This window comes from Diabrotica undecimpunctata, chromosome 8 (assembly GCF_040954645.1).
Source record: "Diabrotica undecimpunctata isolate CICGRU chromosome 8, icDiaUnde3, whole genome shotgun sequence".
NCBI lineage: Eukaryota > Metazoa > Arthropoda > Insecta > Coleoptera > Chrysomelidae > Diabrotica > Diabrotica undecimpunctata.
Genome location: NC_092810.1, coordinates 82,279,680 through 82,307,653, shown reverse-complemented (window position 1 = coordinate 82,307,653; position 27,974 = coordinate 82,279,680). Strand labels below are relative to the sequence as shown.

Sequence of the window (27,974 nt, the reverse complement as noted above, 5' to 3'; positions counted from 1 at the left end):
TATCAAGGAGCGTTTTTCTAGCTGGGTCGGTTTGCTCCATCCGCATAACATGGCCTACCCACCTCAGACGTCCTATCTTTATGTGTTTTACGATATCTGGTTCCTGGTATATCCTATAGAGTTCGAAGTTGTATCGTCTTCTCCAGACACCATTTTCATTTACCGCTCCATAGATGCGCCTTAGTATTTTTCTTTCGAAACATCCTAACATGTTTTCATTGCTTTTTGTTAAAGTCCAGGTTTCTGAACCATATGTTAGGACTGGGCGTATTATTGTTTTGTAGAGTTTTACTTTTGTATTTCTTGATATAACTGTAGATTTAAAAAGGAGATTAAGCCCAAAATAGCATCTATTAGCCGTGCAAATTCTGCGGTTTATCTCTGCGGTAGTGTCATTTTCAGTATTGACGAGCGTTCCCAGGTATACAAATTCGTTAACTGCTTCGATGACGTCATTTTCTATAACAAGTGGCCGTAGTGTTTGTGGTTGCGTACCTATTTTCATGTATTTTGTTTTGTTGGTGTTTATTATTAAACCCATTTTTGTAGCCGCTTCCTTTAATGCTACGTACGCCTCTCGTGCTGCGTTTTCCGTTCTCCCAACAATATTGATATCATCAGCATATGCTAAGATTTGCACAGATTTGTTATATATTGAACCGGTAGTTGTGATTTGTGACGTACGTATTACTTTTTCCAGAGCTAGATTGAATAGTATACAGGAGAGTGGGTCTCCCTGACGTAGCCCGTTATTTGTTTTAAAAGGTTCAGAGAGTTCCCCCTGGATTCGTACTTTGCATTCAACTTTTTCAAGGGTTAGTTTGGTTAAACTTACCAACTGATTTGGTACTCCTAGGTCTATCATTGCTCTAAACAATTCTCTTCTATTTACAGAGTCGTAGGCTGCCTTGTAGTCTATAAATATGTGGTGCGTGTCTACACCGTATTCCAGTGTTTTCTCTTATTAGACTTCTGGATTTAAAATTGTTATGAGGGTTATATATACATCAATTAGTTACCTGAATATTCCATTTTATTTCTTATGTGACAACGTTATCTACGATACCCAAAATGCTGCAATATTTCAAAATTATATGGGTTTATTGTTACGTTATTCCCCACTCTACATCCTTTCTTTTGTATGTTAAAGAATATTTATTTGGCTTTCTGATTACTGACTATTAGACCGTTTTTTTTTGCTGCTTGTAGCATTATTCTATAGCATTCTAATATTTAATCTATGGATTAAACCGGATAGCAAATAGATATTCTTCACGTTCTCAGAGAAATAATATTCTAACATATAAAATCCTATTAAATTTCCAAAACCTTCCTTGAATATTATGTTCACTTATGAGGGGCAGAAGCAATATCAGTACTATAATAAGGCGTATAGTCCTGGACTGGCTAATCGTTGGATAATAGGAAACATGAGTGTAGCAGTTTTAATGCTTTCCTGACTGCTACCTGGGATCGGGGAGCAGAGATATCAGTACCAAGTTAAGGCATATAGGAATTGTTGCTTGAACTTTATTATTATTATTAAATAGCACTTTATTTCCTAGTAAAATCGTCATGACTTTACAGTAAGACAAATATTCGAACGTTGGTTATGGAAACGTTAAGGACTTACCACCGAGTCCCCTATGTCGACATCCCGCAAAATCTTTGTAATAATGATAACCGAACCAAAAAAACAGAGATTAAAATAGGCGCCAAGAAACTGTGTTATAAAACAGTCGAATAAATACAGATTCTCGATTTAAATATTCAAAAAATTTATGAACAGCTTAGTAAAATAGAAATAACGCATATTTAAGATGCAATCCATGAATGGACCAAGGTACAAAGCACTCCTAGCATATGCTAATGATATTGATTTCATAAGAAACTCTCTCCCGTCCGCAAACGACATCTTTAACAAAGTGAAGAGAGTACGAAAAATGTTTCACTTAAAATCAACAAAATGAAAACCAAATACAAGCGAATCAAGAGAAGAGAGCAATTCAATACATCTAGATAAAATAATAAAGTCAACAACTTCAATTTCGAAAGTATGGAATACTTTAAATATCTTACCAAGACGCCAAGAATTGAGATAAATAATCAAGACGACAAAGAACATTTTAAATTGATAAATCTATACGATTTTTAACAATGCATATTTATAGGTCATTTTCAGAGCCAACGTGCTAATTGTATGTAAAATGAAACTTTTTAAGGTTTTTAACGTTTGTATGAAAGATAAAACCGTATGAAACATGACCGTGAAATTTATATACCAATCTATAAATCTCTTTTAAAAGAATACTGACACCTATACATTATCACAATACTACATATCATAATACTAAAAAGTATGTTATTTTAATCTAAGAATAGGCTTTATAATTTACGAGAGATTTAATTTAATGTATTTAAAATTTTCCAGGATCCGGTATTGTAATAAGAAACAAAATTTCACTACAAGGCATGAAAGCGTGTTAAATTTGACTTTAGATATTCTTTTGAGATTTAAAGATTTTGTCTTTCTACCCAAGACTTTTCTTCCCTCTACTCTTCCTTGCATGATGACGCGTAGAAAAGAGTATTTATCGTTTCGAACTATGTGGCCCAGATACGATGTCCAGATAGACAATTCGTCTTAACGCTTTTTCGTTTGAGACTTTTACAGTCCAAGGAATTTTAAGAATACGCCTATATAGTCACATTTCGAATGCCTTTAATTTGTTTACAGATTTGGCTTTCAGGGTCCAAGCTTCTACCCCATAGAGCAGTTGCGACCATACATAACATTCGACGATCTCAATCTAATAACCATACTTAATTTCTTATTTGTAAACATTGACTTTTATCTGTTTAGTTGAGTTCTATCTTTTTGCTTTATCTGTTAATGATTTCTATAAGAATTTGTAAATCATCTATATTTTCTGTCATAATTGGGGTTTAGTATGCAAATTTTTTGTTATTAATGATGCTCACTCCATTCCTTACTTCTTTCTTATAGTGTCTCCTAAAATATTAGTTGGGAGTACACATTAAATAATTGTGGTGACAATTCACATCACAACACACATCTCTTGCTGACTCCTTTTTGAATTTCTGCTTGATTTGTCTCATCTTTCACCCGCATTACCGCTGTTTGATTTTAGTAGATTTTTTATTAAATTAATATCTTGGTATCTAGGTTTATGTGTTTTCATGCATGTATGGGCTTACCAGGTTGAACTGTGTCAAATGCTTTTGAAAATCTATATTAGATAAGAATACGTTTTCATTATAATCTCTGCATTTTTGTAATAGTACCACCATTGCGCACAATTCCTCTTTTGTTCCCAATCCACCTCTAAATCCAAGCTATGTGTTGTCCAATTGTTCTTCACATTTTTTATTGACAGACGATTTAATGTTGTTATTAATCGGATGACATTTATGACTTTTATTAAATTTTGATAATCGTTACAAATCAAGTCTTTTAGTGACATATTATTCTTTTAATTTTTACTTCTCATTTAATGTCTATATTTTGTTAGTTATTTTTAGAGTAAATATATGATGACTAAAAACGAATTGATCAAGAGTAGTGAACTATTCTATGAAGCTACCCTTCACGACGCCATCTTGTGGCGCTAGTTCCGTGACTCTCACCTCAGCATTTTACTGTAGAGAGAAAAAGTAATACAATGCCAGTATAGAAGCTTTGCTTTAAAAATATGCCATAAGCAAAGATATAAAAGTATTCTTGTCATTATATTATATTGCATACTGTATTATTAACAAAATTTTTCATAACACATTCTGATATACGCTTTCTCTTGCCGCTAACGAACAGAAGTTTTTATTAACTTTTCGGTAATATAATTATGTAGGTATGTATATTTTTAACTTCTTACCATAATGCTAGAGTACAACAGTAGTTATACTCTACTGTATTTTTTTCGTGGGGGTTCTATTTTTTAACTGTGTGATGGATTCTTGTATTTCAGTTCGTAGGATTTGCGTTAATTAATTTAATGATATTTCTGGAGTTACAAGTGTATACTCAGTTTCTGTTGTTCCGTTTATTTATCTGAGATATGTTATTCATTCTTCTCTAGGGATGTACTTAATCTCAATCAATTCTTTGATTTCGTTTTTGCCCTCTTTCACATCTGTTTCAAACCATCCGGCGGACTTTTAGGTCTTCATTTTATATAAGCATTTTTTTTCTTAGCATTTTACTTTTACCTCTATTAATAAAGTGTGTCTATTTTTCTTTCTCAAAGAGCCTCTTTTATTTTTGTTTTTATGTTGGTATTATAATTTTTCAAATTAATTCGACATTATTCCCACTTGATTCTTTTGTTTCAGTTATTGCTCTAGACTAATTTGACATTTTTTTCCTTCAAATCATCAAATTTTCATAAATTGTTTATATGTCGTTGTAGTAAAATTCATATTTTCCAATAAGCCTAACATATGCAGCAGCGGTGTCATGAAACCGAAATAATCCAGTTGTGCATAACGTTTTTGCTGATAGATTTACAAATAAATTTTCAAACACATCAAATTGATCATCCTTTTTACTTTCGTATACGCTCATACTTATCCAAATTAAATTTTCAATTTCCAAAAACTTATGATACCTCCTCAATCCACAACCCTGCGCCACGGACAATATCTTTTCCGGCTATCGACATCAGTCTAACAAACCTATCTCAGTTAGTTTCAAATTGTCGTCAATTACAACCATCTTTTCGGCTGAATTATTCGCAATTCTAAAAACACTATCGTTAATACAAAACAAAAACCAAGAAAGATGTATAATAATCAAAGATTCTCTAAATTCATTATCCTCACTGACTCAATTGTACTGTGACAACCCCCTTTTACTTCTTATTAAAAAAGAACTTAAAAACATTTCAAATAAGAACATCCAAGTTCATTTTTTATGGGTGCCTTCTCATGTGAGAATTGAAGGTAACGAAGTTGTAGATAAACTAGCTAAAAACGCACCAACTAACCTGATGTTCGAAGAAAGTAACATAATGATACAAAACGATTTAAAACCATACTTAAAACAAAAAATAATTCAAAAATGGCAACAAACTTGGAACAACACTCCATTAAGGCTATACGAAATTAACAAATATCCATATCTTTGGAAACCAAAAGTAAAAGACAGAAGAGAGCATGTGATACTTACCCGTGTCGTCTCCGGTGTAATTAATAAACGTATGAAAAGTCGATAGCATCTTGGTGCAAGTTTCCATGTTTATTAATGTCTCAAACTATTGCGCAATATCCACAAGGAAACAAAGTTCCTGTATTTGGCTGTATACCATATATTAAAATTTTTTGAATAAAATCCTTTATAAAAAGGTATATAAAAAACCCAGTTGGGCTATGTTGCATTGACAAAACGTTTTCGGAATAAATATTCCATCATCAGTGTCAAGTTAATACATGGATGTAGCCACTAAATATGTGGGTAAAAACCCTTTAAAAATTATTAAATAAGATTTGATTTACATTATGTCTAATTTACAGTTAAGATGTTAAAGTTACCGTTGGGTTGGTAACATGGCGACATATGACTCTACATTAGTTGCGAGTCCTGAGACGGTATGTCTACGAGGACTTTGTCAAAGCAACTGATCAGTTGCTACCGGTTCAATATATAACAAATCTGTGCAAATCTTAGCATATGCTGATGATATCAATATTGTTGGGAGAACGGAAAACGCAGCACGAGAGGCGTACGTAGCATTAAAGAAAGCGGCTACAAAAATGGGTTTAATAATAAACACCAACAAAACAAAACAAACTGATCAGTTGCTTTGACAAAGTCCTCGTAGACATACCGTCTCAGGACTCGCAACTAATGTAGAGTCATATGTCGCCATGTTACCAATCCAACGGTAACTTTAACATCTTAACTGTAAATTAGACATAATGTAAATCAAATCTTATTTAATAATTTTTAAAGGGTTTTTACCCACATATTTAGTGGCTACATCCATGTATTAACTTGACACTGATGATGGAATATTTATTCCGAAAACGTTTTGTCAATGCAACATAGCGCAACTGGGTTTTTTATATACCTTTTTATAAAGGATTTTATTCAAAATTGCGCAATATGTTGCAATATTGCGTAGTTAGCCGGTACGCTCTTATTGTGGCATTGTCTTGAAAAAGATAATGCCTTTATGGTTTATTTACTTTTGTAGAAATAAAACACAGGTTTTCTAAGAACAAAAAAACTCAGCTTCAGAGTCTTAGAAAATTCGCAGAGCCCTTCGAGCAAAGTGCTCTAGGGAGCTACCCTAGACGGGTAAAACCATACTGACTTGAGATCCGAAAATGTGCCATATTTAAAGATAAATTAACTTTTATATGAAACTTTTTCATTTCTCAACCAATTAAATTTAATTATAAGTTCCAGAAGGAAGGGCGATGCACATCGAGGTGCGTGATTGGTGGCACCTAATGACACCCGTCTCCGTATCGGCCAGACACGACTTACTCATGGCTATTTACTACAACGCAAAAATAAACCAGTTTGTGAAGTTTGCAACCATGTTCTAACGGTAAAACATTTTTTAATACAGTGTCCTTAATATAACAGTGAACGACTCAAATATAGCATACCCAACTGCCCTAGAAGAAAATACAGATACCCAAAGAATAATTTCTTATCTTAAAGACTGTCAACTTCTTCATAAGATTTAAAACATACATTGTAATACACATACATATTATTATTAATTGTAAACTAATATATATACACTATTTGTATCAACTGTAACATTAATCTAAATACGCTAATGCCTCTGCGTGGTAGATGCGTTTAAGAAAAAAGGTATTTTTATTTGATTATAGATTATATTAGATTTATATTAGATTAGATATTCAGTTTTGTAACAGCGCCTGTCTTAGACAAATTAAAGGAGCGCTCCTAAAATTTTTCGGGGTTTGGCTTAAAATTAATTCGTAGTTTATTTTTATTATATTTAAGGCATCATTTAGATTTTTTTTCACTTCAGCAACAAAAGTTTTGGTTGTGCAATGTATCGTCTACATGAAAGTCCTAGTATCTACTGGTATCGGTTAATCATTTGTGTAAATGTAATACAGTGTAGGTGCCATTACGCTACCCCAAGCGAGACCATTTATCTGCGTTCTTCATCTTACCATTGAATGATACGAAAATTTTCTGTTCTGTAGATATACGCGGATAAAACACGTGATGTTTTTATCTAAGGCGATGTCATACAGTTTTGGAGAAATGTCCTCTAATTTAATATGTCGTGGCATTTAGATTGACAAATACCACCCCTGATACCCGATATCTTTTGTACCCGTTGTTGCTTTTTGCAAAAACGGGTACGTTATTAAGTACGTTAATAAGTATTACGAATAAAAATAAATAAGCAAGAAGAATATAAATGATCTATATTTAAACCAAATGACAAAAAAAGAATATTATATATACATTTACTTCTAAATTAAATATTAAATTTTGATATGCCTGACAGCGAAAGATACAAAAACAAAATTATTTAAAGTTGAAATAATGATAGCTTGTACAAGAACAAAGCATTTAAAACAATAAGACCGAACATATTATATGTAATTGTAATAGATATGTTGCCGAGAATCAAGTTACACTAAGGTACCGAAATATTTCTTCTTTTAGTATCTGCCATAAGTGTATCCATGTGTTTATGTGTATCTAAAATATAGGATATTGAATTCCCTACATTTAAAAATCGAAATACTGAAATTAGACAGTAAAAAATTGGAATTTTAAGAATGATTTATAAATTGTTATAATTCAAATTTTACTACTTCACGAAACAAATATTTTATTCGTCATAAACTGCGGCAATCGAAACATCGGAACGTACATTTATAATATAATAAATGTTTCAGTGCCAATGCATTAAAAAAAATACTAGTACACAAAAATGGACCCTTGCCTTTTCAAAGTTTATAATAGACACTAATTTCAGTTTATCTATAATTAAAGCAAGTAATATAAATTACCACCATAAAATATTTAACTACAATAACCAAGTACGTATTTGTGAAATTCCTCGATGACTAAATTAATTGATATTTAAATAAATTTGAAGTTCCAAAACGTACCTGCTGTAAAATTTCAAAATCTACGACTAATCAAATTATTGGCAACATCGGAGGAGTTTGGTTGTGTACGCAAAGAAATGTATACGGATCCCAAAAGTGTTTTAACCTATTACGGAGTCCACTTAATCCGACGTGTTGGTCGGAGTCCACATAAAGCGCTACCCAGATAATAATATACACGGTGTATATTCGCCTGGAGTTAGTATAATACCGTTTTAGAACGGAGCTTACATTAACCGCTAGATGTATATATATATATATATATATATATATATATATATATATATATATATATATATATATATATACACTCGCGATCATAAAATCCGGGTCACCTTGAAAATCACCGATATTTCATTTTTAACGAGCTTTATCGTAAATAATAATAACACAAATACAAATTAATGCATGTTTCTAAGAATTGTTGCGGTTTCCTTTGTAACAAAGAATTCCAACAGTGCCAATTTCGCGGTAAAGTGCACACTTCCCAAAATGAACGCTACCTGTAACTCCTCTTGTTTTAAATGTCTCGTTTGTACATCGACTTTCTGTTTAAATGCAACGGACAAACGTTTATTATTGCCACCATTAGTGTTTATTAGTGCCATTATTAGTGTTTATTTTTTGACAAAAATGCCTTTGACTGTTGTTGAAAGGGCACAAATTGTTGCACTTGTGGAAGACGGTCACACTTAACGGCAAGTCGCAAGAACTGTTGGCGTAAGCCTTTCTACGGTTCAACGAGTGCTTCAACGCTTTCAGGAGGCAAGTTTGCTAACCAGGCGACCTGGCTCTCGACTAAGAAGAACGACCAAGGCACTAGATGACCGTTTCCTTCTGTTTCAGCCTTTACGAAACCGGACCTCAAGTGCGGTTATGCATCAAAATCGTCTAGAGGAAGTACGAAATTGCAATTTTAGTGTTGCAACAGTCAGAAGAAGACTTCGTTCTTCTTGACTATCTTCTCGGGTAATGGCTAGAGGACCGCCACTTCGCCGGGTGCCTCGAGTTGCATGACTAGCTTTTGCTCGACAATACGCGCATTGGGGAATTAACGTTTGTAGCAAAGTGTTATTCTTAGATAAATCCCGTTTCTGCCTAACTGGATCCGATGGACGTGTAAGAGTTTGGAGGAGAACCGGTGAACGATTTTCACAAGCTTGCATTGCTCCAAGAATGCCATTTGGTGGAGGCTCAGTCATGGCTTGGGGAGGTATATCTTCCGACTTCCACACAGAATTACCCTTCATCGAAAATGGGTCCCTAACTGCACGAAGGTACATTACGGAGATTACGGAAGAACATGTTATGCCCAACATGGCAGGGCTTGGAGAAAACGCCGTTTTTATGCTGGACAACGTGCGAACGCACGTTGCCAGGATCAGTATGTAATACTTGGACGAAGTTGGAATTACAAGGGTACCCTGGCCAGCTAGGTTTCCGGACCTGAATCCCATCAAACATCTCTGGGACGATTTAAAAAAACGTATTCAAACCCATACACCTCCTCCTAACAACGCACAGGAGCTTAAGGATCTGTTAGTGAGAGAGTGGAATAACATACCACAACATGTAATCCGGAGAAAAATTGAGAGTATGCCCCGTCGTCTGCAAGAGGTTATTAGAGCAAAGGGAGGCAATACACGATATTGGTCATTGAAAATTCACTGATTTTTTACCACGTTCTGTATTTTAGATTTTTTTTTCATATGTCTGTTTTATCAACAATTTGATTTGTTTTCTGTTTTTTTCAATAAAAACAATAAAAAACATTTTTTTTTTCAAAACAAACATTTATGACAAATAAAAAATACATTAGCCAAAAAAGAGGTGATTATTGCACCAGAGGCAAAATATTTAAGAAATTTGAAAATTTCAAGATGACCCGGATTTTATGATCGCGAGTGTATATATATATATATATATATATATATATATATATATATATATATATATATATATATATATATATATATATATATATATATATATATATATATATATATATATATTTTTAGTGGATTTTCTTGGGCTTAGGTTCATAAAAAAATTTGATTTGATACTAAGGCATTTTTATATATTTTTTCGACGTTTCGGGAGGAAATCCATGCCCTTTTCAAGAAGTAATATTGACTAAAAAACATTTTATGATAGACATAATACGATTTAAAAGTTAAACTTTTGACTTACCAAGCATGTAAAAATTTGTTACTAACAAGTAGACGTCACAATTAAAATAATATTAAAAACATAGGACATACCCACTAAGTCACTACATGTAAAATATTACTTTTACTAAAAATTTTTTATGAACCTAAGCTCAAGAAAATCCACTAAAAAAATATATATTAAGGTTCAAGAACTAAACTCAAACTATATATATATATATATATATATATATATATATATATATAGTTAACGTTTACTTATATATATATATATATATATATATATATATATATATATATATATATATATATATCCCTTCGAGAAATATGGATAATACATACATAATTACAATGGAAATTGAATAGGTATATCAGAAAGAGACAATGTTTACACGAGAAAAAAATGTTACACTGAAAAAAATATCAAAAAAATGATTTAACTGACACTTGCCTGATAACTTCCCGTAAACTCGTTAGTCTCTTGAGTCTGCTGTTCTCAAAATTGTTGTACGTGTTTGTTTCTCTGGTTCTTGATTTACGTTGACCTCATACGCAGGTTTCAATCTATCGATGGAAATTGTTACTTCTTTTCCGTTTACAAGAACGACAAATGTTTTGTCTCCTTGTTTAACTACTGGAAAAGGTCCGTGATATGGATTATCTAAACCGTTTTTGAAAATAAAAGTGGTTTTGGACTCATGTTCCCATGTGATTTTCGAAGTGTCTTTAAATAAATGTGAGCACTGTCGTCGGTGTTTATTTGCGACGAAAACAATAATTCACCGGGCAAACGAGTTCGGCGCCTGAAGTACCTAAATCTTCTCTCCAAGCTGCTTGTATGCCCAGTAACACTGAAGGTAGGCTTTCGGTCCATCGAATATTTTCATGGCATCGAATTGCTGCTTTTAATTGTCGATGAAATCTTTCCACCATATCATTTGCTTGAGGGTGATAGGCGGTTGTTCTTAAATGGATAGTTCCAGTTAATTTGCAGATTGATTTAAAGATATGTGATTCGAATTGTACTTGATCCGTTGTGATACGCTTGGGAGTGCCAAAACGAGCTATCCAACCAGAAAAAAATGTTCTGGCTACTGTATCTGCTTCTTGATTGGGCATTGGGAAAGCTTCCGGCCAACGCGTGAAACGTTCGACACATGTTAAACAGTATCTGTTTCCTTCAGAAATCGGCATCACTATAATGTCTATGTGAACATGTTCCAATCGGCTGGAAGGTGGTAGGAAACTTCCAGTCGGTGAAACAATGTGGCGCGATATTTTTGATTTTTGGGATTCTAGACACGCTCGAGTCCATTTTCTCACATCTGATTTGATTGAAGGCCAAACATATCGCTGTGTGATCATATTCACAGAACTGTTGATTCCAGAATGTGCTAGATTATGCATGGTGCTAAAAATTGCCATTCTGAGTGGTTTCGGTACAAATGGTCTGACTGTAGATGTTGCTACGTCACAGTACAAACTAACGTTTTGTTCCGGAAACTGTATTTTCTTTAATTGCAACGATGTTTTCTCTCTTAAGTACGTTTTTAGTTCTGGATCTGTTTCTTGTGCGAGAGCTAAGTCCATGATGTCGATATCTTTCTTGATGCTATCGACTCGAGATAGTGCGTCTGCTACAATATTTGTTAATCCAGAGATGTGCTGAATGTTGGTGCAAAACTGTCCTATAAAATCTAAATATCGAAATTGTCTAGGACTGCATTTGTCTAGCTTCTGTGTAAAGCCGAACGTGATTGGTTTGTGATCAGTATATATGGTTATATCTAAAATGTTTTATAGCCAAACTAGCGGACTCGACAGACTTCGTTCTGTCAAATAGATTTGGAATGTGGCAGTGTATTTCTTTAATTCTCCTGAACAGAACTGTCACCATGATGATAGGGCGATGTGTGAGGGTCAGCTCGGGTGACCTAAGTATCTTCGCTTCCACGAACTTTAGCCACCCTTTTGGACCCACTAAAAACCCTGACTGGGGTGTCTGCCAGAGGGCTTCAAACTGAGAGGGGAACTTAAGGTTCAAACCTGATTGAAAAATAATCTAAAGGGATAGTGGGAACCTAAAGATGACAGATATTTATGAAGTGGGTGCTTCAATGACAAAACATAGAGATAATTAATTATTTATTTTTATTATTATTACCATAGGGTTAATAACCGATGTAATAAAGAATAATGAAATAAAACGTATATAAGTATTTTCAGTAATCGCTTTATTGTAAATAAGTCAATCATAATTATTAACAAAAATCTGTTTTATTTTTATTGTAGTGCTTTATGATATACAATGTTTTTTGTTTGATTACCTGGTGAATATACAAACAAATCTGATGGTTTTCCAACACGGCAAATAAAAGCAAGCCACACTGAAAACTGTAGTCGTTTAAATTCAGATGGTACATCAGTAGAATCATTGGGATGCGTGGTATCAAAACGTCTTCTCCTTTATACTTTCCTTTCAGTATAGTTGGTTCTATCACGTTGTTCAATAATTTTTTTATCGCTAACCGTGTGCCGTTGCAAAGACGCGGTTGGTTGATATTTCTGAACATTATAACTACCGATCCAACCTTTAATTGAAGGTTGTGAGGTGGCAATCCTGGTAAATCCAGCGAGTTTAAAAATTCAGGCAGATAGTTGACGACATCATCTTGCTTAGTAGCCGTATCAACTGATTTATATATCCTCAATTCGCCTGTAATTTTTTCTTAAATTTTAAAATTTAATTCAGTTACATCTATGTTTTTTGCAGCCAATATAGCCCGTTCGCTAAACCAATCATGGTTTCTGTAATTTTGAGCAACATCTGGAAGCATCTTTTGATCGAGTTAACTGAAAAAAATCTTTGAGGAAAGTTAATGCAACCACTCAAGGTGTCTATAGGAAATTTGCCATTACCAATTTCAATGAGTTGTTTAGAGAATATGTCTCAAGATTGGTCATTTTGCAACTCGACACGCATATTCTTGCTTAAGTGTAATACCTTGACATGTTTCCACAAATTGGAGGGCTTTAAACATGCATTGAGTTCATCAGCTGGCGTTGATCGTGGAATCACTGGCAATGTTTGACGAAAATCTCCTGCTAATAAAATCATTGCACCATCAAACGGGTTATGATTGATCCGTAGATCTTGTAGCTCTAGATCTAAAGCCTCCAAAGATTTTTTATGTGCCATCGTGCATTGATACTGTAAAACCTCTGCCATTGCAGAGTTCTTCGAAATGTTGCAGGTTGGAGTTTCGTTGCTTTGCATGTTTAATGGCAATTTTAGTGCTGAATGGGCTGTTCGACCACCTTCAAGCAAAGTTGCTGCGATTCTCGACGAAGCCAGTGCAAGTGCAATTTTATTTTGTGAGCGAATTGTTGCTAACATCAATGAAATCATAAAAGTTTCCTGTACCACCGGGTGCATCTAAGAAGTAAATCCCTCTGTTTTATCATTTGTTACTTTCAAAAGTGTATCAAATATATACTTCTGTTGTTCTTTCAATAGTGGAAGATTTGTTTGAATTAATTCTTTCAAAGTGTTCAGATCATACAGTTTTTCTCGGTGCAGCTCTTGGTTAAAAGCATTATGCATTGGATGATTGGGCGCGGCCAGGCCTAATTAAAATAATGGTGTGTTGGGCATCATCCAGCACATGTCCTCAATTGAAATCAATGCTTCATTGTAAATTTCTTCGCTTATTTGTATATTTGGATTTCCCCTTCTAATCCGCAATTGATACAAAATATCATCATACATATTATCTTTGTACTTGATCGACAAATCATTTAGGTTTGATTGGTTTGATCCCAATGAGCGTCATTTTCTAGCAATTGCAATCGTTGGCAGGCTTCTCTGTATGATCCACACAAATCACCATCAACAGTTCGTAAATGTTGGAATGATATTCGGCCATCGACAGGCAGTCGTAAATAAAAACATTCATCGTTGCTTGGATGTACTGAATAAATTCGACCAATCATATATATGCGACCATCTGGGTATGCTGCAACTGGTTTTCCTTGTTTCCGTCGTATAAATCTCCTTGAGGATTGATTCCAAGTATAATATTTTGGCATTTCAGAATATAACAATGTTTGAGCAAAAGCATCGTTTTGGCACATCTCAAAAAAACTGGTTAATGTGGTAGATGGTGGCTTATCAGCTCTTTGTACTGCGTTCTGTGCTGTAAAATATACTCTTTGTCCATTTTCTAAATGTACAGCTAAATGAACAACAGTAGGGTGTCTCTCATGAATAGTTAAATAGGAATTTAGTTAGAAAATATTTGTATGGGAAAAAGAAAAAGGCTATTTTAGGGTTTTCCCGGAAATTATTCGAATTTTTCTCGCCGTAAAAACCATCGTTAGACTTTAAGGAGCATTTTAAAAAATAATTGATATGAGTGGTCCTTGTGTTGTTGAGTTATGCGCTTACCAACACATTTTGCGGTTCATTTTTATATTATAGATATATAGCCAATTATTCTCTGTCGTACGCACTATATTTCTTTTCCCTAGGTGAGAATTTTTTGGAAAAGAAAGCCAAAGGTTTCATACCTGTATCCGTTTTTGTTGTAATACAGCCCCAGCACAAAAATTGGAAGCATCACAAGTGATGGAGATATCAACATCGTTTACAGGGTGGCTCAGTAAAGTGGCGTTAGCTAAACTACTTTTGCAGTCCTCAAAGGCTTGGATCCGCTGTGGTGTCATTCAATTGGTGCTTTTCCTTTGACATTTCCTTTTAGGGCATCATGTAGTGGTGCTTGAAGCTCAGCTGCATTGTGTATGAAACGTCGGTAGAAGTTCAACATACCTAGAAATCTACGCAGGTCTTTCACTGTTTTAGGATGAGTGAAATTTTGTAGAGCTGCTACTTTTTCTTGGGGAGGTTTGAGTCCTGCTGCTGATACTGTATATCCCAAAAATGTAGTCTCATTTTTGCCGAACTGACACTTTGCTGAAGTCTTTTGAAAATTTCTTCTAAATGCGACATATGCTGCTCTTCGGATTGTGATGCAATTATAATGTCATCGATGTAGGCGTAGGCGAAATCAAGACCACGTAAAATTTCATCTATGAAACGCTAGAAGGTCTGTCCTGCGTTTCTTAGACCAAAAGGCATTTATAAATATTCGTACAGTTCAAATGGTGTGGCAACGGAAGGTTTTGGTATATCTTCGTTTGCTACTGGTATCTGGTTGGTATCTGGCTCTAACTAAATCTATTGTAGAGAAAATGATCTTACCAGCTAGCGACTGACCGAAGTCTTCGATGTGTGGAATTGGATATCCAATATATTGGATATCGATGTGTGGAATTGGAATAGTCCTTTGGTTTAGACGTCGATAATCTCCACAGGGTCTCCATTCCTCACCTTTCTTCGGGACCATATGTAGTGGTGTAGACCAGTTTCTTTTTGATGGTCTTATGATGCCTAGTCGCAGAAGATTTTCGAATTCTTTTTTAGCCCATTGCAATTTGTCAGGTGCTAATCGTCGAGGCTTAGAGAAAACGCGTGGACCTGGTGTTGTATCGATGTGGTGCTTGGTTTGATGTTGAATGTCTTTCAGAATACCGGCGGGTTGCGTGATTTCCGGAAACTGAGCTAACAGCATATGGTAACGCGACACTTCCGTGATTGTCTTTACGCTGCTATCGAAACAATCTTTAACCAGTCACGAAACGCCACGTAAAATAACGCCTTAATCCGATATTTAATGTCAAGTTAACATAACCGTATGTTGCGATCACAGTGTCATTGGCCGCGTATAGTTCATATGTAGTCTTTTCGCGCGCGCCCCGTACATATTTTCTGGGAAACACGCACCAATCTGCCCCGGTGTCGATTAAAAATTGTTTTTTAGTTTCAAAGTCTATTACGAAACGGCGACGAGACTTTAGGTTTGGATCGGATGCCGCACTTACCGATTACCCGTGGTGTTTTCCTGGTGCTTGCAAGGAGGTGTGCACTTTTGAGCACTATCACCAAAACGGTAGTGATACCAACATATGTCACTATTATGTTCCCTGTTGTGGCTTCTGTTTCTATGATATGGTCTTCATCTTGAGGTGCTGCAATTACGACGGTATGTATTAGTTTGTGGTTGAGCAGTGGCAATGTTAGCTAGCTGAATTTTCATTTCAGCTAATTCGGCTGTTAATTTTCCGATGGTACTTTCAAGAGCAGTGGCCGTTTCCGAAATTTGTGTTCTAGGAGCTACGGCTTCGAAAACTGTATCTGCTAGCTCGGCAACTGTGTCTAAATCAGCGTTTGATTGGGTAGCCAAAATAGCCTGTGTAGAGGATGGCAGTCTACCTAACCACAGAGATCTTATAATATTATCTGGTACCGTTGTGCCTGGTAAAGACTGTAAATGTCGTAAGAATTGAGAAGGTCTTCGATCGCCCAATTCTTCATGCTTGAGTAATCGTTTAATTTTTTGTTGTTGTGATGCACTGAATCTCTTAATTAATTCTGTTTTTAACTTTACATACCTGTCTGTAGCTGGTGGTGATACAATGATGTCTCTCACTTCGGATATGTATGCCGATTCTAAATTAGCAACTATATAATTGAATTTTGTTGCGTCACTTGTAGTGTTTGCTAGTGCAAATTGGTTTTCTACTTTCAGGAACCATATTTCGAGAACGGTGAAATTTTCACTGATACGCGATCCACTCCTGTAGCACTATTATTGTCACTATCTTGCATTTTCACTATTTTAACTGGCAAAAGTATATTATCAACACTATTCGTTTTAAACGTTCACGGGGTCACCAATCTTCCGTGGTTGATGTGGATGCGTGTGATAAACTTATTTACCACGGAAACAAAAAATAAAAAATAATAATATTGAATAAAATGTAGGAAAAAGTGTTAATAATATTTATTTTGTAAAACGTAATTAATTCTCGAAGGGATTGTATGTATCGCGGACCGATTCAAATTGTGTCTCAATGATTACTAAAAACTAAAACTCAACACAGAACAGGCGTTATTTGATTTTAAAAGCCAGGCTATAAACTTTTATTATAGGGCTGGTCGTTATATTAATTTCGTTTCCCATAAATTCAACGCACTCAAAATGTATAAGTAATTTAAGTGTCGAGCATATATATATATATATATATATATATATATATATATATATATATATATATATATATATATATATATATATATATATATATATATATATATATAATCTGTTGTTGCCTAATGATATTATTTCTAATTCTATGTTTTCTTCCTGTTTTGCATTATTATTTATTTTGCATATTACAAGAATTCAATTTTCAGAATATACTAATGGCACTGAGAAATGCAACTAAGGGACGTACCAGTATCTGCATAGCTCACCGCCTTAGCACTATCATGGACGCAGACGAAATTATAGTACTGGAAAATGGTCAAGTCGCCGATAGAGGAACACACAAATCACTATTGGAAATTCATTCCGGACTATATTGGAAACTGTGGGAAACGCAAAATCAATCGCACACTCAATCAGAAAAGAAAAAATCTGTAATATGACGAAAGAAATTGTTGTTCTTTTTGTAGGGTATATATAATTTAAAAGTTGTCGATCCAATTCTGACAATTTAAGTAAAACATGTTTAATACAAAAACACGAGATATAAAATCAGAGAAAACCTCTGTCACCTCTTTTTACGCAGATTCACGTATCTAAAGTTGGTGCCTATCAGAGTGCACATGTAAGACGTACTTATTTCATAATCTAAAGATTTTAAAAATACACCAGTTTCATATAGCTAAACACATTTTTTTAAGTTCGAAGGACCCTGGCACTTTTCTTTTGTAAAATTGGTTTCACTTAAATTAACTGAAACTTTGCAGATATGTATCTTTGGTCTTGATAATCAAAAGCTCTCATTGCCCCAAGACTCAGAAATCAACTGTTTTGGTGTTACAGAGGTTCAAATGGTTGGTTTGTAGTCCATTTTTCAAAATCATGAACTAGGAAATGTACCGTCCCACACATTTAATATACGGCATATGAATCTCAATAAACAAGAATGTGGGATCTGTATGACTTTTTTGACAAGGAAAGAAATGTCATTCTGATATCATATTCATTATTAAAAAAAAAAATGGACTAAAAACCGACACTTGAAGTTTCTATAATTCACCAATGAGGCTGAGAGTTGAATCTTGTGTCACGTTTCAGGGGGCCATTTTGAACATCTTCTTAGCTTTGCGCATATTTAAAATTTTGTAAGTGGTATTATTCTTTCTGTTATTGTTCTGGTTTAATTTTATTATATTAGATAGTTCTTCAGACTGTATTAAAGAAATGAAAAATTCGCGTTAAGATGTTTTTTTGCATAAAAACGACGCTTCATATGAAAAAAAAAATAAGAAATATTTTTTATCACAAATTATCGTTCAAAAAGAATTCAAAAATTATGTTTAATTTAAAAATATCTCAGTGGCATACCATTTGTTTCTTTAAAAAAAATTAGACCATTACTTGCATATGAGCCAATGATGAATATAAAATTCCAAATTTTATTTGTATATCTAAACCAGTTTCGCAGCAATAAATAAATCGTCAGTTTGTAAGATTTATTTATTTAGCGTATGGCTACATCACAGGTTCATATATATATATATATATATATATATATATATATATATATATATATATATATATATATATATATATATATATATATATATGTTAGATCACTAATCACGTATTTAACTTTTTAAAAAAGAACTTTATTTGTTACAAATTAAATATTAGATAATAGTACAAAATTAAATTAATTTAAAATGACTACAATAACTGGACTGGTCGAAGTTGCAGCTAAGAGTGGTTCCGGCATCTGAGAATGGTAATTTATAGGTTTGGTATGAAGTGCTGAATTGCTGTTCCCATGAATATTGGCCAACGGTTCGTACAAAGTTCTAATGCGTGCTCAGCGGTTTCTATGGCAATGGGATGATGAAATCTGAAGTCGGCGAACTTAAGCTAGTTCAAGGTTAATATTTTCTCATATAACAGCTCCCCTTATTAGTGAAAAGTCAATGCCATTGCTTTGACTTTTACAGAGTAATTGGTGTTTCTGCTTCGCTTTCCTGTTGGAAATTGGGTCTTCTTCTGAAGGACCTTAAGCTTTGAAGTTTCTGTCTAATGGAATTTCTGCGTGGTAGTGGAGTTGGAGGCTGATCCTGGGACAAGGAGATTGCACTTTTTGGGAATATTTTGGTTCGGTATTTGCAGAAAAGGTATAAGATAACTAGGATAATAATCAGGGATAAGGTTGATATAGTGAATAAGGGTAGATGTTCCTCAATGAATGATTGGCTCATAATATGGTCCAGTTCTTCTGAATATTGGTCCAATTTGTGTTGTGCAATATTTAAGTCATCTACGTTGATCTTACTGAGTTTTAGTGGTTTCAATTTTGATAGGTGATTCTTTGTCTCAAAATGGTCACAGCATCTGTAGGGTACGTTAACTGGGTGACTTCTATACGTGATATTTGTATATTTCTCAATTTGGTCTCTAGCATGAATTCTGGTACTGCCGATGAATGCAATACATTCGGGAATTAATCTTAAGATTGAATTTGTTTTTATTATTTGTGTAGTGACATCTTTCCTTGCACATTTGATTGTTACTGGTAATGGATCGGAAATGGTTAGTAACCATAAATTTCGGTCAATTTCTTGTACATTGTAACCTTGTGCCAAGAGCATGGACATCTGGCAAGTTTTTGGTAAGTTGCTGAGAGGTTTCAAAAGCTGGGCTTCACATATAGCATCTGTGTCTATGGGATACGGAAGAATGTCTGTACACATTCTTTGGTTTTGACTGATTTGTTTGCATTTTTCGGTGTCCATGGGTAAGACATATGAAATTGAATCATCATCTCGCGCTATGTATTTATGAACAGTTGAAAGTATATGATGAAAACCAGTTTGATTATCTAATATTGGTATTGAATATAATTGATACAAGGTGAATATTTCGGGATCAACTAACGGAATTTCGAGAACGAAAACAATTTTTGAATCAAGCTGATAAGCTTGCAGTTTTATTATGTCAATATACTGAGCTATATTTTACATATAAGTGGGTAGAGGCAATACGTTATTTTGTAATGACTGTGAGATTTCTTTTAATGCGTCCATTAAGTCTATGGGCGAAATAATAGAACTATGTAGAATTTGCAGGCGAGAGAATGTGATAGAATTTAGTATATCATTTAAATAATTTGTGGCGTACAAAACCGAATCTATATAAAAAAATTACAAAATGTACCAAATATAAATCAGACGTACGTAAGTTATATCAGGGGCGCCAGGTAAATTGGCCCACAGCCTTCCCTACGTTGCTATTCAATAAACCACCAACTTACCAATAGGTTTACTACTAAAATACTAAGTAACAGTATACAACCTGAATAAATAAAAAAATAAATGAAATTGTCAGATTAGAATTTAGTCAATTTTAATAAATAGATTCCCAAGATAGTTGAAAATAAATACATACATATTACATATTACAATATTATTTAACTTTACCATAGGCTTAATAAAAAAATAATATAAAAATGCGGCTTCTGCTTGCCTAACAAAAATTCATAAGTTATTTCTACTTAACAGAACAAAATGAAAGGTAAGACGTGTCAAAAGTACCGGACGCTAAGGGGTGTGCGGTTCAATACCAACCAAAAAAAAAATAATTAACGCAAATAGGACACCACGTGAGCTCAAGTGCGTGCGCAGAAAATAATATAAAAAAAATAAATCTCAAATATATAACCCCCCCTTAGACGCAGTTTACAAAATTAAAATAGGTATGTGTAAATATTGAATTAATAAAATAAACCGCAAATTATCTTTAAAAAAAATCTGTAAAGTATTTGTAAATATGAAAATAAAAACTAACAGCAAATAATCTTTAAAAAAAACTATTGTATTCCGCAAACCAAATTAGACGGTGCTTAAATCTTCCGTTGAAAATTAATTATCGATCCATACCTCGAATATTCATATACTTCACCGCGTGGAATTCCAGTTATAGTTCAGCGTGTCTTCAATCCAAAATCCCATACGATTGCCGATGTACATAGACTTGTGTGACAATGTTGAAAAGTTAAAAATTACAGCCAGACGGAAAAATACGAAGAAGAAGAAGCAGAAAAAAACAAACAAACCAACCAACCAACCCTGAAGCAAGAAAACATTAATTACCATCTGTGTCTAAAATAATTATTTGGAAATAAATATATTGATTTTAACACTTTGTTTATCTGCCTTTTGGCGATAATGGAGCAATACAAAAAAAAAACTTGTCTCCGAACTTGAATGTATGAAAACTGATAAAAATGTGAATAGCTTTTTAGAGATGGGATAAAAAAATAACTACAACTTTTTAATTAATTAAAAACGAAATGTTCTAACACTCACCCTTCTTAGCCAGATTAGGGGTTTGAAATATCCCAAATTGGACCGAAGCGTAGCCGGCTATTTGGACTCGTGATTAAGGCTAATTTCTTGATCTAAATACGACTCCCGGTATTCACGTGTACTGTAGATCCGCTTTTTTTAGCGAAATTGTGGATATTCCAAAAAAAACCCTTCCACGAAGGCAGCAAATCCCCTTGAATATCCACACGGTTCGGACTAGTCCAGATCCCACATGGAACAGCAGCAAAAGCAAAAAAACAAAAATGCCGTTTTTAATCTAGCCCAACCTTTCAGTAACACTCTCAAACCTGGAATCACTTTCTTTCCGTCGTCTTTCCGAACACTTGACAACTTGACACACGGAGGTCACCGAATAGTACCGAGATTCAAAAATTTCAATTTTATGATCCCAATTCTTCCAAGATAACTCTAGAAAGAACGATCTAAATTAGTTTCTTCACAAAAAAGAGGACGTGTTCCCTTAACTTCAGCACAATTTGCCAGACATTACCCCTATTTGAAAATTACTAATTTTATTTTCGCCACCTTGCTTATAATATATTATAGGCAACCGCTCTTACACGTCCTGAATTATTTAAATTTTGATAAAATAGAGGTGGGACTTTCTACTTTAAATTTGGAACGTAACAACACCTCCCTTTCCCAGAGGAAAATTTACGAGGAAAAACTAGACGAAGAAAATTTTCCCTCGCGCTAGCGACGCACTACCTAAACTCCGAGCGAAGTCCACAACACAATCATCATCCACACCGTCTTCACCGTGCGCAAGTACTTGGACAACGAAAGACATACCAATCTCAAACCACACGCACAAAGCAACAACTTACTTACAACACTTACTCCACTTCCACACAACAGTCATCTCTCATCGTATGAGATCAAGTAGAATAGTTTCAAATTCCAACGTCAATCTGACAACACTGATTAGGTCGGTTACTGGATGTTGCCCTTATTCGCGACCTCCCAGCTCTGGGGCATCGCTAGTACTTCACTATACCTCACATAACATGAGTCCATAAGAAACTCTCCACCATTCCACTCTTACTGATACTGCGAGAAACATCTACCGAAACAGTAGTGTAATTCCAATTGTTCATTAAAATAAAAATGAGATAGGTCTTCCAGAATTTAAATCCGTATACAACGAAATTTAGTGAATCATCCAAAACTAAGCTATTATCCAACAAGATTCACCAAAACATAATTATGTGGCTTCGAAAAAATCCCAATTAAATAGAATGGCTTACTAACATCAAAACAAATCCCAACGCCATATCATCGAAGACAACATATTTCTGACCAAACCTAAGTGACATTCAATTCCATAAATCAAAAGAAATTAAGGCTACCGCAACCCTACGACTTCGTATTGGCTACCTAACACAAAAAAAAAACGAATCGGTTGACCATCCAAATACATCCTAAGAACCGATCATAGCCAACACTCAGTCATCCTTCACGGACACAACAAAAAAAAATAAATACAACCAATTTCAGAAGAATTTACTTAGACTAGACAAAACTTTGCTAGTCCGTTCTACTCCGACCTAAATCCTATCGGGATCACCAGTCGGGTTACTAATCCTTAAATCCTTAATATTCCAAATACCTTGATCCTTGCCATTTTCATCCTCTAAACTATATGTCCAGGGGGAAACTTTCTTCTTCACGAAGTAGGGTCCTATCCATCTAGGAGCTAACTTTTTCGTGAAATATTTAGCGGCATCTGACAACACAAAATTTCTCCGCCATACTGACTGATGGGGCTGAAATTCCTCTGGACGTCTCCGTAGATTATAGGTCTTCTCACACTTAGCCGAAGCTTTATCTAAACGTTTTCTAACATCAACAAATAATTCCTGGAGTCCACGCGATCGATTATATCCCATTTTAGCTACTTCGTCCTCCGGGTCTCCGAGTTTGTCCTTTCGGGAAAAATCTCGTCCATCCACTACCATCTTCCGACCGAAATTTATGAAGTAGGGATCTTGACCAGTCGACTCGTGGTATGCAGTGCGCGTAGCACATGCTAGTTTGGCCAAATTTTCATCCCACTTCTTATGGTTGTCAGCTATATAAGTTGCCATCATTGTTTTAAGGGTTCGGTTATAGCGTTCAGATGGATTGCACTGTGGATGATACAACGCATTATAACGAACTGAGACACCATAGGTTTCCATCATTTTCTTGAAAATACCCGAAGTATACTGGACACCATTATCACATAGTAACAGACGTGGAACTCCAAATACGAGGAAAACTTCTTCTTCTATTTTCTTAACGACATGCACGGCTTTTGAGGATCGCAACGGAAATACCAAAGAAAATTTACTAAACACATCCATTACCACTAAGATAAACTTATAGCCTTGAGTTGATCTTGGGAAAGGTCCCATAAGATCGGTTGCTACTATCTCCCATGGTTGAGTAGCTTTAGGTTGAGGAGTCATAAAGCCTTTGGGCTTACCTTGTTCCACCTTATGCATGGCACACAGTGAGCAACGTCCAACGTAACGAGACACATCACTCCGCAGTTTCGGCCAAAAATACTTCTCGTTAATACGCTTATAAGTTTTCAGGATCCCCATATGACCTGCTAAAGGACTATCATGACACAACTTCAGCACTTCCAATCGTTGACCCTTAGGAACGACTTCCTTCCAATTGTCCACTTCCTCGACCAAAAATCCATGACTGGGACGGATGTATTTATAAAGTTTGCCACCAGACATTCTCCACTGAGGATACTTCAAGGGATTAGACTCGATTTTTCTACAAAGTTTATCATACCAACTATCACCACTAGGAAGCGGTACAACCTCTTCAACCATATCAAGCACGGGAACTGACCGAGATAACAAATCGGGGACAACATGTTCTTTTCCTTTCCGATGCACAATCTTAAAGTCATATTGTTGCAATCTTACCGCCCATCGAGCTAATCTTCCAGTAGGATCCTTCAAATTTTGAAGCCATACGAGGGATGCGTGATCAGTCACGACCGTAAACGGAACACCCTCCAAATAAGGACGCAGTTTTTCGACTGCCCATAACACAGCTAAACATTCCCGTTCCGTCGTGGAAAAATTCCTTTCTTGACGCGTTAGTGATCTGCTCAGGAAACTAATTACTTCGTCACCATCCGGGCCTGGCTGCAATAACACGGCGCCCACTCCATATCCTGAGGCATCACATTGGACAACAAAAGGCAAATTGTAGTCAGGACAATTAAGTATCGGAGCAGAAACTAGACATTCTTTTATTTTCTGAAAAGATTCTTCACAACTCGGGGTCCAATTGAATTTTCTTCCTTTCTTCAATATCGCTGTAATTGGAGCTAGTAGTGTCGCAAAGGAAGGAATAAATCTTCGATACCAGGAAAATGTGCCTATGATGCTACGAACTTCCTTGACGGATGTGGGTGTTGGGATACGTAGCATAGCCTTGACCTTATCACCATCAACATGTAGTCCATTCCTATCAACCACATGACCCAAATACTTTAGTTCCGGTCTACAAAATTGACATTTATCCCAGCTAACGGTTAACTTAGCTTCTCTCAAGCGTCTAAAGACTTCCTCTAAGATCCTTACATGTTCTTCAATAGACTTTGTCACGATGACCACGTCATCCAAGTAAGTAAAAACATAGGGTTCCAACTCCGGACCGAGGACACGATCTATCAACCTCTGCCATGTAGCCGGGGCATTATGTAATCCAAAAGGCATTCTGCAAAACTGAAAAAGACCTCGACCAGGAACCGTAAAAGCAGTATAAGGCCTGGAAGCCTTAGCAACAGGTACCTGCCAATACGCCGACTTAATGTCTATGGTGGAAAGATAATGCGCGTTCTTCAATTTATTTAAAATATTAGAGATGTACGGTAATGGGTAGCCATCCCTCTCTGTTGCGGCATTAAGCTTTCGATAGTCTACGCAGAACCTCCATTTTGGTTCTTCACCTTCTGGAACCTTTTTCTTCACCAAGAGAATCGGGGACGACCAAGCACTATTCGATCGCTCCACTACTCCTTTCGCCAACATATCTTCTAGCTCTTTATCAATATGGCTTTGGATTACTGGGGATACAGGATAGTAACGTTGTTTTATGGGTGCAGATTTACAAACAATCACATGCTCAGTGACATCAGTACAACCAAGAGAAGTGCCCATTAGTTCACGACTTCTATTAATAACTTCATCCAATTGCGACTTCTCTGCATCGGTCAAAATAGTTTGACCTCGGAGATGATCCACTGAACCTACCATTGCTGGAGCGTCCGAAAAATACCATTCGTTATGCCTCAAATCTGGAACGATACCCATAACACGCCAAAAATCAGATCCTAAAATCAGAATGTGCGGTACGTCCAAAATAACTAATACTGGCAAGACACGCAAGCGATCCCTAACCATGAAAGGTACTAAACATTCCCCCAACGATTCACACATCTGACCATTCGCCACTCTACAAACGGTCTTCTTCGAAGTATCCAACTCTAAACCCAAGTTTTGTAAAAATTTCCAACCAGTTCTTCCTACAATGGTCTTTGAAGCACCAGAATCCAATAATCCCAAAATTTCCTTTCCTAAGACTTTAACTTTCAAATATGGACGTTCATCTCCTTCGGAATGATGTAAAATAAAGTCTAAAATAGGACGTAGGTTGGTCGAGTCAACGTCGGCAACACCTCTTCGACCAGTTAGGTGCGCTTCCTTCCGTTTCCCGAATTACACGAAGGACAAGTTCTGACTGTAAACCCTTCTTTCTTACACTTAAAACAGTGAACAGCCTCCTTCTTCATTAGACACCCTACTGCCTTATGGCCTGACTGATTACAACGATAACAGATTAAAGTCCTAAACTTTCCTCTAGCGGACTCCGATTCGGATGAAACAACAGGACCCTCACTAACACTACTACAACTTTCAGCATCCACACTGATATAAGCTAGGTCCTTTTCCAAAGTATTCATTTTCCTACTATTCGGTTCAACATAGTTCCTAATACAATCACGTCTTTCCTCCATACTGCGACATAGAACACGAAGTTCCTCCAAGGTAGCTGGCAAAGGATCACGTAATCTATCTTGATAGAACGGATGCAAATTCCTAATAACTATAGACAATTTAACTTCCTCTGGAACATGACAACGCAAGCGATTAAAGTAACTATTCATTATTGCCAAGTAAACTCCAATAGTCTCAGACGAATGCTGAGTTCTCCTCCGAAGCTCTTCAAAAAGCGCTTCCCCATGGTGAGCTGACAGGTACTCCCTACGAAACTCTTCAACTAATTCAGCCCAACTCCCTACACGTAGACGAACATCTTTATAAAACTGATAGGCTTTATCCGAAAATAAATCTATACCTGATTCCAAAAGTATACTATCTGGTACATGACGAGCGAGACTCAATTCATTCACCATCTCAAAAAATGCAGAAATAGACATACCCCTAGCAGAACCTGAAAACTTTTCTATTCCCCATTTATGAGGAAGTATCATCCCAGAAGAAAAACTAGAGACAGACCCTGAAAAAACATTATTACCAGCTTGTGACATCGCTCCAGGAGAAGAAGCATGAACTTGTCCTACCCCTGCCTGAAAAGACTGATTTAAAACCGAAATCACATCGAGCGCTACTGGTACCGAACCAGATCCGATTGGATGCTGCTTATCATGTAAATCCTGTGACAACTTCAAAATCTCAGCAAGAAAGTCTGACTTAACAACCTGGGCTGCGTCTGCATCATCACCTGTTGGCAATACCATAAGATCAATTCTCCCCAAGACATGGTTAATCTGTGTCCGCAATCTCAAGGACTCAGCACAAGTAGGAGTTCCGGCAAACTTTCCAACAGCCGTATTCAGCTCCGCAAGTTTAGTCTCGATTGCAGTTTTATCCTGTGAAAAGGTGAATGGGTGCTCAGGATATCTAAAGCTTTCATTTGCTGCCTCACGACTAAGTGCATCAGACAGACTAGACCTCATAGACTCAACAGTGCCAGTAGACACTCCACGAATTTTGAGTTCATATTCCAGTTCCTCTTTCCTTAAGTAGTTGGGTACAAGTTTTCGCACCATCTTGCCAAAGTTCAAAATTTAAAAAAAAATGTATCAACCGAAAGGAGCAAATATTCAAACAAAATCAAGATATAAGTAAAAATATTAACACACAGGTACAGTTTACTTT

The 27,974-nt window shown here is 35.6% G+C and overlaps 1 protein-coding gene across 1 annotated transcript in view; it reads left to right on the top strand.

Moving 5' to 3' along the window:
• The window catches only part of ABCB7 (ATP binding cassette subfamily B member 7), a 150,945-nt gene extending 132,306 nt beyond the window's left edge, over window positions 1–18,639 (top strand). The window contains exon 11 of the mRNA XM_072540536.1: window positions 17,617–18,639. Coding sequence (XP_072396637.1) covers window positions 17,617–17,850 — 234 coding nt within the window. The 3' untranslated portion in view covers window positions 17,851–18,639. The remainder of the gene's footprint in view (window positions 1–17,616) is intronic.
• The last annotated feature ends 9,335 nt before the right edge of the window (window positions 18,640–27,974 follow it).